The sequence below is a fragment of the Heptranchias perlo genome, chromosome 18 (genome assembly GCF_035084215.1).
Source record: "Heptranchias perlo isolate sHepPer1 chromosome 18, sHepPer1.hap1, whole genome shotgun sequence".
Taxonomy (NCBI): domain Eukaryota; kingdom Metazoa; phylum Chordata; class Chondrichthyes; order Hexanchiformes; family Hexanchidae; genus Heptranchias; species Heptranchias perlo.
In genome coordinates, this window is record NC_090342.1 from 42437567 (window position 1) to 42453089 (window position 15523).

At 43.3% G+C, this 15523-nt stretch overlaps 1 protein-coding gene across 1 annotated transcript in view; it reads left to right on the top strand.

Moving 5' to 3' along the window:
• The window catches only part of LOC137334809 (receptor-type tyrosine-protein phosphatase zeta-like), a 256238-nt gene that overhangs the window by 206667 nt on the left and 34048 nt on the right, over positions 1-15523 (top strand). The window contains exons 16-20 of the mRNA XM_067999798.1: positions 2350-2370; positions 4490-4586; positions 7558-7640; positions 12411-12545; positions 14848-14982. Coding sequence (XP_067855899.1) covers positions 2350-2370; positions 4490-4586; positions 7558-7640; positions 12411-12545; positions 14848-14982 — 471 coding nt within the window. The remainder of the gene's footprint in view (positions 1-2349; positions 2371-4489; positions 4587-7557; positions 7641-12410; positions 12546-14847; positions 14983-15523) is intronic.

Genomic DNA, 15523 nt, shown 5'->3' on the forward strand with positions numbered 1-15523 from the left:
AGTGTGCGGTGGCGCTGAGACTCCGGGAGTGCATGAAGGATCTGATGGGAAGGGCCCTTCTCACCACCAGCCAAGCTAGGTCTTGGTGCTTGTTTGAAAGCTGTGGCAATGAGGTGTTCTGCCAAATGACATCGACAGTCTGCTCAGGGAAACAACCGACAGGATCCATCATCTCCTTTTCCCTCAGGGTCTCAAGAACGTTACGTGCGGACCACTTGCCGTACCGGGGCTCTAGTTTTTTTTTCATTAAAATATACTTTATTCATAAAATTTGCAGCAATACATACAATACAGTTGTCATATCACATTCCAAACGTACACAATACAGATTATACAATTTGCAGGTTACATCAAGTATAGTTCAATGAACACATTGTACATAATTACAGTTCATGACACTCTAGGGTGCCTCATTCCATTACACTCAATACAGATTATTGATTACAGATACATTACAGATTCATTACAGGTACATTACATCAATTTGAATTTCACATTCTGCCCGAGGGGGTTTTCCCCTGATTGCAGCCCCTCGGTATACAACGGCGGGAAGGCTCTAAATTTTTTTTCATAAAATATACTTTATTCATAAATTTTGCAGCAAAACATACAATACAGTTGTCATATCACATTCCAAACGTACACAATACAGATTATACAATTTGCAGGTTACATCGAGTACAGTTCAATGAACACATTGTACATAATTACAGTTCATGACACTCTGGGGTGTCTGATTGCATTACACTCAATACAGATTATTGATTACAGATTCATTACAGGTACATTACATCAATTTGAATTTTACATTCTGCCCGGGGGGGGGTTTCCCTGATTGCAGCCCCTCGGTATATAACAGCGGGAAGGCTCTAAATGGTTGCCTTTTCCCACAGAGCCTTTGCGGCGGCCACACCTAGCTTCAATGCGTCCCTGAGCACATAGCCCTGGACCTTGGAATGTGCCAGTCTGCAACACTCGGTCGAGGACAGCTCCGTGCACTCGAAGACCAGCAGGTTTCGGGCAGATCAAAGGGCATCTTTCACCAATTGCAGTTGATGTCCATCTTGGTGTGTGTCCCCAGGAACAGCCCACAGAGCACAGAGTCCTATGTTACGGAACTGCTTGGGATGGTTGCCTTGAGTTTACATGTTGTAGACTTGTTTGATTCGTCCTGTCAGAATTTCTGCCTCAGGGTGTGGTTATACTGCCACTTCTATGTCACTGCGACACAGAAGGTGACAGTATAACTCCTGAGTCAGATCCTGACCTGGTTGCTTTAGCTTAACACAGCATGGAGTATAGTTCCAGTGCGGTGTCACGTCTAGTTTACAAAGCATTCAGACAATCCATGGGAGCCCCTGGACACTTTATAAACTGAAGCAGAATTTATTTAAATAAGTGCTCCCACCCACACTCTGACACATTTAACATTCACCTGTCAGGAGTTGAGCTCTGTTGTGTAAGCACAAGTTCACAGAGCTATCTCTTGGTTGGGAGATTCAAACTCGCAAGCAGGCAGTATTAGCCAGGTGCTACTGACTGTGAATTTCTTCTGTAGCCACCAATTTGAGTTTTCATGATACATGGCAGTACGGTGTGAGCCGATGTTAAAAAAACTGTTGCTACTTTCCTTCAATACAGCCTGGGTTAAGTTGGAAGTGCCTTTATAGGACTTTCTGTTATTGGAAAATATGTTCTCTACTTCCTATACTATTAAACCTGTGGATGACTTTATGACTTTATAGTTCACTCATGCTTATCCTATTTGCCATTTAAATGTGCATATATTTAAATATCCTAGGTATCAAACTCTCCTACATAATATCCTCTACATTTGCTTACACTTTCTTAACTACAAACACTTCCCCTTGTGTTACTCCATCTCTCTCCAACTATCTCCGACTCCACTATTTGTTTTCACGATCCTTTTAAAATTCTTTCAAACGGTTTTCCACTTTCCCAAAAACTCTCCAATAAACAACACATACTTGTTTCATGTTCCTTTGGTGTTGGTTAATTATAAGGTGATTGCCCCGAGTATTAATGGTGCTTTTGATCACTTCACAGTCACATGCCAACACTGGAACAATGGGTCAAATGGGCTCCTTCTGAAATTTCTCAGATTTTATGTTTTGGCCTTAAAATGAAGACAAGGCAAAAGGAATTTACAGAATTCTAGATTTTTTAAAAAGAAAAAGAGGTCAAAGGTTGTGAATTAAGTTCACTTGGCATTTGAAATGTGTTTATTGCATGAATTTTAAAATTTCCTCATTGTAATACATATGTGCTGTTCACTGTCTGCTGTGGAGTTTGATTGCTGTGCTTTTTACATTCCCTCCCCTTCATAAGAAACTGAAAGCATTTTATGAGGTAAGATGTTTTGTTTGGCTTTTGGTAGTCCATTAGAAGTAGCTTTGTAGAACAATTGGTTGCCCATTTTCTTTTGCTGAGTGTATGTGCTTACTCTCCGTTTAATTTACTTATGACACATGCAGCGGTTCAAGAAGGCGGCTCACCACCACCTTCTCAAGGGCAATTAGGGATGGGCAATAAATGCTGGCCTCGCCAGTGACGCCCACATCCCATGAACGAATAAAAAAAATGTAAAGTGGCTTCTTCTGAAGATGAAATCTCGATTGCCAGAGCAGAATGAGCTCCTCTGCAGGATTTGGTCTAGACAGATCTCTCTGCATTTTATTGTGCCATGAAAATAAAGCAACTATTGGTGCAAAACCTATTCTCTCTCACATGATGCTGCTCATAAATATTATCCAAGATGATTTCTTTTCCTTGTGCACTAAAGATGCCTAATGAGAACGGCTAAATATTGTACTAACTCTTACTGAATTATAAATGCTTTAAAACTTCTACCTAGGCATCAAACAACCAAGCGGCCATGGTCTCCTTATTGGAAACTAGCAGAAGGGACATTTATAGGAGAGGGATTGTGGTTTCATACCATCTTGAGGCTAGATTTCAAGTAGTTGGCTTTACCATCACTTTTAAAGTGGTACTAGGTTGTAGCTACAGTTATTTGATTGATGTGCAATTGCAGTAGGCTAGGTCAGAGATTGTGAGCTTTTCTGACCATGGGATATAATTTTGTTCCAAAGATCTTTAATTACACGCAGGATGTGGTTCTTAGAAAGCTCACTTCTTCAGAAGGTACTTTGTATAATTTACCTTGCATCACATTCCCCATTTTCCCCCTGTTGCCACTTCTAATCTCATTGTTTGACCATTCAACACTGTAAACATACTCTTACTCATACCTCATGCTTGCACCGTTCAGCAATTGACGCCAATCATCTCCCAACACGACTGGGGGGGTTGGAGGGTGAGTTGCTGCGGCATGTAGGTTACATCATGTTTGGATGGGACAGGCTGGGTGGACCTGTCCTTTTTCATATCCATATGTATCTTACTATGCGCACTGTCACGTTGCAATGTGGAAAAAGACAAAGCAAGGGAGTATGGAATCATTGTCGCTTTGGAACTCTGCTGACATTTATATGAGGGGGATTGTGGTTTCATGCTATCCTTAACATCATTTTTAAAGTGGTACTCACAATTCCTATATCGTTATACTGCAGTGCATTGCCGTTACAGTTTTGCACTTGTATAACAATGAAGTTATAAGCTAACATTTATCTGAAAATTTACCTGCCAGCAAGTGGAAATGGGTTTATACATGGAAATCGTTTTGATTTCAAATGGTATTTGATCGAGAGGCAGCGTATAGCTGAGCCTGACTGACCGGAAGGATCCCAGTTCAATCTTGGTCTGTGCAAAGCTAGTTGCTGTCAACCAGGGTAGCAACAAGGGACACAACAGTTCGTCTCAGTGTCTTTAAACAATGGAGCAGAAAATCAGCCAAGTTCCTGGCCCTAGTCCTGTGCAGTGACTCTCACATGTGTGTATATATAGACATTGGGTGTAGAGTTGCCAACTTTGGTTGGACATATTACTTGAGGTTTCATCACATGACCTCCCATCTCCAACCGCCCCCACAACCGTCAAGCAATTTTCTTTCCCATCTCCAATATTTTTATATCTAATAAACGAAAGTGTTCAAAGAAAATGGAAAAAAAAACATAATTTTTTTAATGCTGCTATGACTTTTTCCCTGAGTCACTTGCAGCAGTGTCCAGGAGATTAATCTTTAATTGCTGGAGACTCTAGGACAATCCTGGAGGGTTGGCAACCATAGTTGAGTGAGGATTAGAGCAAACTCACCTGTGATGCCTCCACAATCGATTTCCTAATGCTCACTGTAAAAATCCACACTTGAGCTTTAACCACTTGAATAAAATCGGAAGGCCGCCGACACCATGGAAACATGCCCTAGCAGGAGTGAATACTCTCAGGAACAGGGGAGGGAAAATGCAGCAGGATTTGATATTCTTTCATTGAGACTTTAGTGGGCCTCACTGTAACTACGTGGAATTTTATTCCACGATCTAATAATACGTATTTTTGTCTTTTACAGGAAGTCCAAGGATGCACCGTTGATTTAGGCATCACATCAGACAGCTCCAACCATCCAGACAATAAGAACAAGAATCGCTATATAAATATAGTTGCTTGTAAGCCATTTGGATTACTTTACTCTATCCCTGGGTTCTCGTTAATTAATTGGGATCATCTTGTTTCAACATAGTATGACCAACTTAATGAGAACTTGATGATACCAAAACTTTTTTTTCATGTAATTTTTATCCAGATGAAATACTTAAACAGACTTAAAGAAAAGGACGCAACCTGGTCACAATAAACAGAGTAATCTATTCACTGACTCTTAGGGCCCGATATTAGGAGGGAAGCGGGTTGGCAGCAGGGTAACGCAGCCAGTGAAATCGGTGGGTTTAGCACGTGGTCGTAAGTAAATTGAAGACATTTACCTTGGCTTCCGGGTTTCGAGCTGGAAAGCTGCGTAGCGGGCGGACTGCACATCCGCATCATAGGCTGTCAGCTGGAGGAGCCCTATTTAAAGGGACAGTCCTCCACTGACTGATGCTGCAGAAAATAGGCAAAATTACAGTATGGAGCAGCCCACGGGGAAGGCTGCTCCCAGGTTTAATGATGCCTCACTCCAGGTCTTACTGGATGGGGTGAGGAGGAGGAGGAGGAGGAGGAGGAGGAGGAGGAGGAGAAAGAGGAGGGAGATCTTCCACCCGGCAGATGGGAGGAAGTGGCCTGCCTCTGCCACCACAAAGGCCTGGCTCGAGATGGCAGAGGAGATCACCAGCACCACCAACATATCGCGCACCTGCATAGAGTGCAGGAGGCACTTCAATGACCTAAGTAGGTCAGCCGAAGTGAGTACACTTACTCATTCCCCTACACTCTGTCTGCCACATCACCACCCCCACCCCACATCTCCTTCTGCACTGCCAACATTAGTCTATCACATCACTCCTCACACCCACTCAAAGCTCATCCTCATCTTAACTGCACTTACTCACCTCGCCAGTACTCATCCCACCACTACCACTCAACCCAATCTTCATACAATCTCATGGCTCTATCTCATTCCCACCCTCTCATGCATCTCTTTCACGGTCAGCCTCACCCAACCTGCCACTACGTGTGCTGCAGCCACAGGGCATGCATCACATATATGTAGTAGGAAGCATAAGGCAAATGTGTCGTGAGCATGAAGGGGATGCACAAGGGTGTTTGAGAGTTTGTAATGGTTTTTACTTATATTTGATTTCTGATCAACTCACATTACATATTATATTGTCATCACTACTGCCACGTCTTGGCCATTCTTGACTGGCTTGTGCAATAATGCCCTTTCATGAGGTTCTCCATGAACACCCATGATGCCACCCATTGGGTCACCCTACAGTGGGTGTATGTGTAGTTGCACGACTACTTTGTGCAGGTGCCTGTTGCGCAGCACTGTGTTGTGTAGCTCCACGTGGCGGAGGTGGACGGCGTGCCTGGCGAGGCTGGTGATGTTGCTCGTCCTCCAATGGAGTGATGAATTCAGCAATGGACCCCCCCCCCCCAACAATCCTGACGGTGTGAGTGTGAGGGGGTCCACAAAGTAGGTAAGTGTGTTTGGACAGCAGAGTTTAGGACATGATTTAATAATTTGGAGTGTGGAGACAACGGTGTGACAGGCAAAACTTTGTCTGAGGTGACAGAGTGCCCTGCTGCAATGAATGAGGGTTTACCCCGCACCTGTTAAATGGACCTTTACAGCTGCCACTGGCTGCTGGCTGCAACACATCTGTTTAAACAGGGAGTGTTTCCCCCAGCATGGGAAACACGCTCTGGGTAGTCCAAAATCCGAACCCTCCTAAAATCTCCAACTAATGAGGTCTTTAGACGACCTCAAGTACCCAGATAATGATCTTAAGTGGGATCAAGCTGGTGGGAGTCCCGCATGCGAGGGCTGCGCACGTGCTGAATCGCGTCATTTGAGAACCCGGAAGTGGGCGGGTTGGAGCCGGGCTCCGGATCCGCTCCGGGAATCCCCAATTTTAGGAGCCCCCCCCCCCCCCCCGACCGTCACGAACGCACCCGCTCGACCATCCTAAAATTGAGGCCTGGATAATTTGGCTTGGGGGTTAGGTGAATGGCTCCTTCTTCACAACACCGAACAATACACAACTCTAACCATCTTCTTTCTGACTCTTTGCAACACAATGAAGAGAAAAATGGGAAATTCCTGAAAGGATTTGGTTTAATCATGCAGAAGAATGCAGAGGTGAAAAGTTTTAATGGTTTTGGATTTTTTGCTCAGTTCTCTCCCTTTTTCTCTTTCTTTCACAAAAGGCCATGAATCACACTGAGGTGAGGCTGTATGGGTGCCAGCTGCTTTCTGGTGCCATACATCTTGTGCAAGCAGAGAGTGCGTCTCAGGTGGCTGTTCTACCATGGAGACCATCACAACCAATCCCAATTTTGGCTTCAGCTGACGTTCACACCAGTGTACTGGATAATAGTATTCTTTTGTTCTCTTCTGTCAATTTCTTCTGTTATTCTCGTTTCCCGTGTTCTCCTGTGGACCAAGCAAATTCTGTAGCTAAGAGAGAGGCCCCTTTTTAATGGAGGCTGTTCAGTGCAATGTGCTGGTTCCCATTACACGGAATCTGCTGCATTTAAACCACAGGGTGGTAGAAAGCAGTCTCTTACAATCTTGACTTGTAGCAGTCCCTTTGGATGAAATAGCCAGACTTTCTGTTTTTTTGTTCATAGTCTTTCGCAATGGGACATTACACTAGAACACATGAATCATACGCCCTTTTAGGGCCTGGATGTCTGCCAGAATAAGAAACTAGTTGCCAAACCTGGGACATTTATCCCTCTAATGTGCTTTGATTTAAAGCAGTTACCTTAAAGAAGCAAAACAAAGTGATAATGCTCTGTACACCTTAGCACACAAAGGGGAATATAACAGTTGTGTTTACTCTCCTGCATTTTGATCAGACTGCGTTCTGGGGTCGTGGATGGATTTCTGTTTGTTTCTATCCTGTATTAACTGTAAAAATTACAGTCTTGCTTTGTTCCGAAAAAATAAAAGAAGTTTTTGATTTGTTCCAGTTGACCACAGTAGAGTTAAACTGTCCCCACTTACGGAAAAGGACTCCAAGCACAGCGATTACATTAATGCCAACTATGTTGATGTAAGTAAGTTACGGAATCTTGTTTCACATTCTGGGGGGAGGGAGTGGTTTTGAAAGTATGGTTTATTATCAATGATTTACGATTCATAGAATTTCTCTGGAAATAGCCCAAATCTTACAAGTTTTTGCTTTAAAAGTCTTTGGTTATATATTATTCAGTGCTTAAATGTGCTGCCTTGTCTTATAACATTGCAATTTCTATTAGAAAAATGCATAAAATGTTGCTATACCAGTAGCACGGCATTGCTCACAGGTATCCTGAGTGAGAAATAGAACAGTCAAATCAGAGAGCGCTGGTGCATTAATGTCACTGTGACCGGTCCCGCATTCATTGGGGCAGAACATGCGCAGAGCAGCGTCGCAACAATTGCTGCAGCTCCTGTGAAATAAATTTACAAATTTACTTACTGCGGGCTCTGTGGCGACGGTTTGTGTGATTTTGAACTTTTAAAGAATTGTTCACAATCAACCCAGCCTCTGAACAGTGTAGGTTGATTCACATGAAAATGTCTGTGAGAATAGAAGGCATGCCCAGAAAATCTGTCAGCAAGAGAAGTCACGTTCACAAGCAGGCAAGCAGACTTCATTAATCTAAAATTAGTATTCAGGAAGTCATTGTAAACATAAATTTTTTTTATATAAAAAGCCAGAGAATTAATTAAATTAAATTAAAGAGACAGAAGGGAAAAGTAAAAAACAAAATTTTTAAATTTAAACATTTATTTTAATGACCAAAAACGATTAAAATAAGGAGTAATATGAGACTCCACATTTTTATAATTTAATTTTTGGTTGTTTGGCAGTCATAAAGAGTTATCGCGCTTTTAAAACTTAATTTAGACCTGGTATTTTCAAGTGTACCTGTTCGTAGCGTAATTAGTCATGTTCCAGCTGGGCGGATGAGCGTATTTGCGATTTTTCAGTGATTTCTATGATTGTAGCATGCGATGGCCTTTTAATTCTCAGCTGTCAAATCGCCAGCGAACTGATCGGAGCAGGTTCACGACTTCTGCATTTTACTGCCCAGTGCAAATGTGGCAACTTGCTCCTTCAATTTGCCATAAAAAACTGAGAGTGCTGTTGAGCTCCTCCATTATTTCAGGAGCAAGTTCTGCCCCATCATCTTTATTTACTCTGCATTGCCATTTGGCTTTCCTTCATCATAAACGCTACACTAATCCTGAAGTACATCTTTATTTATCCACCCTTCCCTCACTTGGATAAGAATTTTCGCCAGGATTTTCCTCAGCATGGGCATTCTCCCGATTGGCCACCATAACTTCAGCTGAAGATTGACGGAAGCACCATTTACGCAATTCATCCGGGGTTTCTGCCAAAATGCAGTGGCCGATTGGTAGAATCCCTTAGGAAATTCCTGGAATTGCAGTTTTCCAATATTATTGGTATCCCAAATGCTAGGAATGGTTTTACTAAGAGATTTCTCTGCCCCGCACCTGATTAATTTCACTGATTAATCGTAGTCTATACCCTCCCAGAGATCCTGAGTGTGCAGAAAATCGGGATGACATTACGTGTACACATGTCTCTGAGGGGCAAAAGAGTTTCAGTGAGTGGTCTCTGAGGGGCCGAAGAGTTTCAGTGAGGGGCTTCTGAGGGGCAAAAGAGTTTCAATCAGGGGCCTCTGAGGGGCCAAAGAATTTCAATGAGGGGCCTTTGAGGGACAAAAGAGCATCAGTGATGGACAAAAAAGCTTCAGTGAGCTCTGAGTTCTGATTGCCCAATGCACAGAACCACAGAAAATGTAACATGAGGCCTAGCTAAAGGAGGGCAGGTCTGAGAGCAGACAGGTGGCAAGCCAATGGCCCCCAAAGAAGGGGAGGCCTGTGCAAGGGAACATTGTTGGAAGTGCTAGAAGATGGGATGGGTAAGTGTTTGGGGTTTTCTTTTCAGAATTGTTGGTTTTCTTCAACTGTTTTTTCATCCTACTACACGAGTGGTAAGAACTAGTGGCAGTTCCCACTACACACTGTTTTAAGTAGTGTGTAGTAGGATAGGGAAAGCCAATATGGCTGTAGGAAAAACTTTGGAAAAAAATATCAAGGAAGTGATTGGCTTCTTCTTTGTGAATTGGCATTTTTGAGAGATAATTAAATGCAATGTGTGATGTTTGGATTGGTTGCTTTTTAGTGAATGTGAAATTTAAGCCAATCAGCATGCTTTTTCCACTATGAACACATTCTCACTCTCTACAGATGCATTGGAAAATCTTTAATGATACGGAGTTAGAACTACCACCGCTGAATTCACACACTAGAGCATTCAAACTCTTTTTGAGCACCTGATGATGTCTTTTTGTGTGGATTAAGATTGAAGATGAGGGTGTCAGGGTTTAGCATTCCTTGCCCAAAAATCACAGTAAAATTAATTTCTGAAACTTTGATTTGGAAGAATATACAGTTTTACTGGTTGTGGTTTCTTATACAAGACACATTGGGGATGATTTAAACCCCAAGAATGTGTGGGTTGGGGGGCAGGTGGGAGTTGAAAATAATTGTTTTTTTGGGTTGCCACCGCAAAATTTTCGGACTTTGCATTCCCAGTGGGAAGCCTGTACTTTTATGCCCCGACATTAAACCCAGAAATAAAGCCGGGTTGCGGTCGCGACCCAAAAAACAAATATTTTCAACTCCCACCTGCCCCCAACCCATCCATTCTTGGGGTTTAAAATCACCCCCATTAACTGTAGAGTAAAATTTAAATTGCTCACTCACTTTGAATGGTGAAAAAAGTTACAATATTGGTGTATTTTTATTTCTTGTACCCGTGAGGAGACATTCCAATCCACAATTGCTATTGTGGACCCTGCAACTTCCTCCTCTCCCCGTTGTCAGATGCTGAGAGAGCTATCAGTGTGCATGCACAGATCAGTATTCTCCCAGGTTATGGAGGCCAGTCTTGTAGCTCCACATCCATTTTAAAATTCAGCATGGTCCTTATGTTACCTAACCTTCTTGGTTAATGAGAATTGAAGATGGGTTTCACATGGTGATGGTGAGAGGTAGAGGAATTTCATACAGGAATGGAGAGTCACAGAAGCAAGGGACAGGCATTCCCAGTGACCTTAACCATTGCATTGTGTGGTTTAGTCATTTTACATGAACGATAATTAAGAATGAGGAACATTAAACCTGAAATGACTTTATTACTTCAAATTGAGCCAGGAAATGGGACTAGTGGACCATGAGTGGAAATCATATCATAGTATTATAGTATAATTAATTGGATAGCTCTTTCAAAGAGCCACAGGAGGAGGCCATTCAGACCATCATGCCTGTGCCGGCTCTTTGAAAGAGCTGTCCAATTAGTCCCACTCCCCTGCTCTTTCTCCATAGCCCTGTAAATTTTTTCCCTTCAAGTATTTATCCAATTCCCTTTTGAAAGTTATTATTGAATCTACTTCCACCACCCTTTCAGGCAGTGCATTCCAGATCATAACAACTCGCTGCATAAAAAAATGTTTCCTCATGTCGCCTTAAATCTGTGTCCTCTGGTTACTGACCCATCTGCCACTGGAAATAGATCCTCCTTATTTACTCTATCAAAACCATTCATGATCTTGAACACCTCTATCAAATCTCCCCTTAACCTTCTCTGTCCTAAAAAGCACAACCCCAGCGTCTCCAGTCTCTCCACAAAACTGAAGTCCCTCATCCATGGTACCATTCTAGTAAATCTCTTCTGCACACTCTCCAAGGCCTTGACATCCTTCCTAAAGTGTGGTGCCCAGAATTGAACACAATACTCCAGCTGAGGCCTAACCAGTGTTTTATAAAGGTTTAGCATAACTTCCTTGCTTTTGTTCTCTATATGCTTCTATTAATAAAGCTCAGGATCCCATATGCTTTTTTAACAGCCTTCTCAAATTGTCCTGCCACCTTCAAAGATTTGTGTATGTGCCCCCACAGGACTCTCTGTTCCTGCACCCATTTTAAAATTGTACCATTTAGTTTATATTGCCTCTCCTCAATCTTCCTACCAAAATGCATCGCTTCACACATCTCTGTGTTAAATTTCATCTGCCACGTCTCTGCCCATTTCACCAGTCTGTCAATGTCCTCCTGAAGTCTGTAACTGTCCTCCACATTGTTTACTACATTTGTGAGTTTTGTGTCATCTGCAAACTTTGAAATTATACCCTCTATACCTAAGTCCAGGTCATTAATATATATCAAGAAGAGCAGCGGTCCTAATACTGACCCCTGGGGAATGCCACTGCATACTTCCGTCCAGTCTGAAAAACAACCGTTCAACACTATTCTCTGCTTTCTGTCCCCTAGCCAATTTTGTATCCACTGCTACTGTCCCTTTAATCCCACAGGCTTTAATTTTGTTAACAAATCTATTATGTGGTACTTATGTGTAAAAGAATGAAAAGTACATTTAAAGTGGCTATCAGGATGAACCTCTTTACTCGGAGATTGTTTGGAATGGTCTGCCAGGTTGAGGAGTAAAGGCAAAAACATTGGAGCTGTTCAAGATGCAGTTGGACGGTACCATGGAAGAGTTACATACCAGGGGGATGAAAGGCTGAAGTATCTTTTCTTCTTCCTGGCTTTTCCTGCATTTTTGTAAATGTATGTTTGTGTAACCTTACCTCTAAATGATGTGGGTGATCTTCCTAGATTCTCCCAAAATGCCTATTAATGTGCTATGGATCCTTTCTTTTGAGTATCTTTTAACTGATGTGTGTGCTAAATAATAAAAGAAACAGGAAGATAATACAGCATGTTTGTTAACTATATTCAACAGGGTTACGACAGGCAGAAAGCCTACATAGCAGCTCAAGGGCCACTTAAATCTACATCTGAAGATTTCTGGCGGATGATATGGGAGCACAATGTGGGAGTTATTGTTATGATCACCAATCTGGTGGAAAAAGGAAGGGTGAGTTTGAGATTTCAATGAGAACTCTTGCGCACAAATCTCGGTGGGACTGGGAATAATATAGCTGACCTTACCAATGTCTGGTTGGCTTTGGTATGAAAAAGTGGGGACATTGCTGCTCCTTTCTTTAGAATGAGGTTATCAGTAATTAACCAAGCCTTTTTGCAAAACATTTGAGACTTAGGGGTCAATTTTCAGATAGCCAAGTGGGTGCATTCGTGTCAGGGGGGCTCCTAAAATTGGGGATTCCCGGAGCCCAGCTCCAACCCACCCACTTCCGGGTTCCCCAATGGTGTGAATCGCAGCCCCACATGCGGGACTCCCAACAGCAATCAAAGCCGGCGGGATCCCACTTAAGATCATTATCTGGGTACTTGACGTCGTTTACAGACCTTATTAGTTGGAGATTTTAGGAGGATTCGGATTTTGGACTACCCAGAGCGTGTCTCCCATGCTGGGGGAAACACTCCCTGTTTAAACAGATGTGTTGCAACCAGCAGCCAGTGGCAGCTGTAAAGGACCATTTAACAGGTGCGGGGTAAATCCTCATTCATTGCAGCAGGGCACTCTGTCACCTCAGACAAAGTTTTGCCTGTCACACCGTTGTCTCCACACTCCAAATTATTAAATCATACTCTAAACTCTGCTGTCCAAACACACTTACCTACTTTGTGGACCCCCTCACACTCACACCGTCAGGATTGTTGGGGGGGGGGGGTCCGTTGCTGCATTCATCACTCCAGTGGAGGGCGAGCAACATCACCAGCCTCGCCAGACACGCCGTCCACCTCCGCCACGTGGAGCTACACAACACAGTGCTGCGCAACAGGCACCTACATAAAGTAGTCGTGCAACGACACATACACCCACTGTAGGGTGACCCAATGGGTGGCATCATGGGTGTTCATGGAGAACCTCATGAAAGGGCATTATTGCACAAGCCAGTCAAGAATGGCCAAGATGTGGCAGTAGTGGTGACAATATAATATGTAATGTGAGTTGATCAGAAATCAAATATAAGTAACAACCATGACAAACCCTCAAACACCCTTGTGCATCCCCTTCATGCTCACGACACGTTTGCCTTATGCTTCCTACTACATATATGTGATGCATGCCCTGTGGCTGCAGCACAGGTAGTGGCAGGTTGGGTGATGCTGACTGTGAAAGAGATGCATGAGAGGGTGAGTATGAGATAGAGCCATGAGCTTGTATGAGGATTGGGTTGAGTGGTCGCGGTGGGATGAGTATTGGCGAGGTGGGTAAATGCAGTTAAGATGAGGATGAGCTTTGAATGGGTGTGAGGGGTGATGTGATACAGTAGTGTTGGCAGTGCAGAAGGAGATGTGGGGTGGGGGCTGTGATGTGGCAGACAGAGTGTAGGGGAATGAGTAAGTGTACTCACTTCGGCTGACCTACTTAGGTCATTGAAGCGCCTCCTGCACTGTATGCAGGTGCGTGATATGTTGGTGGTGCAGGTGACCTCCTCTGCCACCTCTAGCCAGGCCTTCGTGGTGGCAGAGGCAGGCCACTTCCTCCCATCCACCGGGGAGAAGATCTCTGTCCTCCTCCTCATCCCATCCAATAAGACCTGGAGTGAGGCATCATTAAACCTGGGAGCAGCCTTCCCCCTGGGCTGCTCCATGCTGTAATTTTGGCTCCTTTCTGCAGCATCAGTCAGTGGAGGACTGCCCCTATAAATAGGGCTCCTCCAGCTGACAGCCTATGATGCGGATGTGCAGTCCGCATGCTGCACAGCTTTCCAGCGCGAGTCCCGTAAGCCAGGGTAAGTGGCTTCAATTTACTTACAATCGCGTGGGGAACCCATCGATTTTACTGGGCGGGTTACCCACGTGCCCAGTCGACCCCCCCACTGGCAATCCACTTCCTTCCTAATATCGGGCCCTTAATTTCTTAAACAGGGAGTGAGCACAGTTCCCACTTATCACTGTGAAAATAGAGCCCAATTCTACACTTCTTGGTGCAATATGGAAGTTGAATGAAAGTTGCCAAGTTTCTTTTCTTGACATTCAGTTTTAGTGTGTTCAAGGCAATAGATGTTTACGCTGGACGATGGAATGCTTTCCATTCTGAGCACCCAACTGCTAACATGAAGTTCTCCCAAGTCATGTCAGCACAGTCAGGTCACCGTGGAGAGATGCCTGCACTCTACCCTAACCTGAAAGAGTTAGCTCCGCTGAATCAGTACGATTATGAGCCATCCTGTGTAAGAATGCCAAAAAAAGTTCCTGGATTGAGAGCGCACAAACTTTCTTTGACTTGAATTTTTATTTTTGTTTAGAGGAAATGTGATCAGTACTGGCCGTCAGAAAATAGCGAAGAATATGGAAACATTCTCGTCTCACTGAAGAGCACTAAAGTGTCGTCTTATTACACCGTTAGACAGTTTTCCATTCGCAACACAAAGTTTAAGAAGGTTTGTATGTGGATGCGCCAGTATGAAAATACAAAAAAAATCAACCTGTTTAAGGGGCAAAAATTCCCATAACTTTTTGAATTAAAATTAAATATATGGATCTAATTTTGCCCTGTGTTGCAAATTAGTTTGTATCATTTTGTACTTTTACTTGGTTCTCTTACCCTGCCTGCACAAGTTGGGGAGGGAGGGGGAACTGATGGATTCGGAGCAGGGCTCTGTACTAGCTTGCTCCTTTCTATGTGTAGATAATTGCTCAATGAAGTATTTGGGGGATTTTCAACAAAAAGCTGAACATTTCAGGATATTTAACCAGCAGTTGGAAGGGGCAGGGAGCTGTCATTGCATGAAGATTGAAAAGTAATTCACACTTATCTTCAGACTGCTACTGCCCACATTGCTCCAATGTACCTAGTGTTTAATCACACAGGGCTGATGTCCCTGCTTATACGCACCATAAACAAATGAAGACGGTAGTTGCCTGCAGTTAGCAGAACAATTTTGTTCATTGTTGTCAAGCAAGTTTAACCAAACTTTTTGA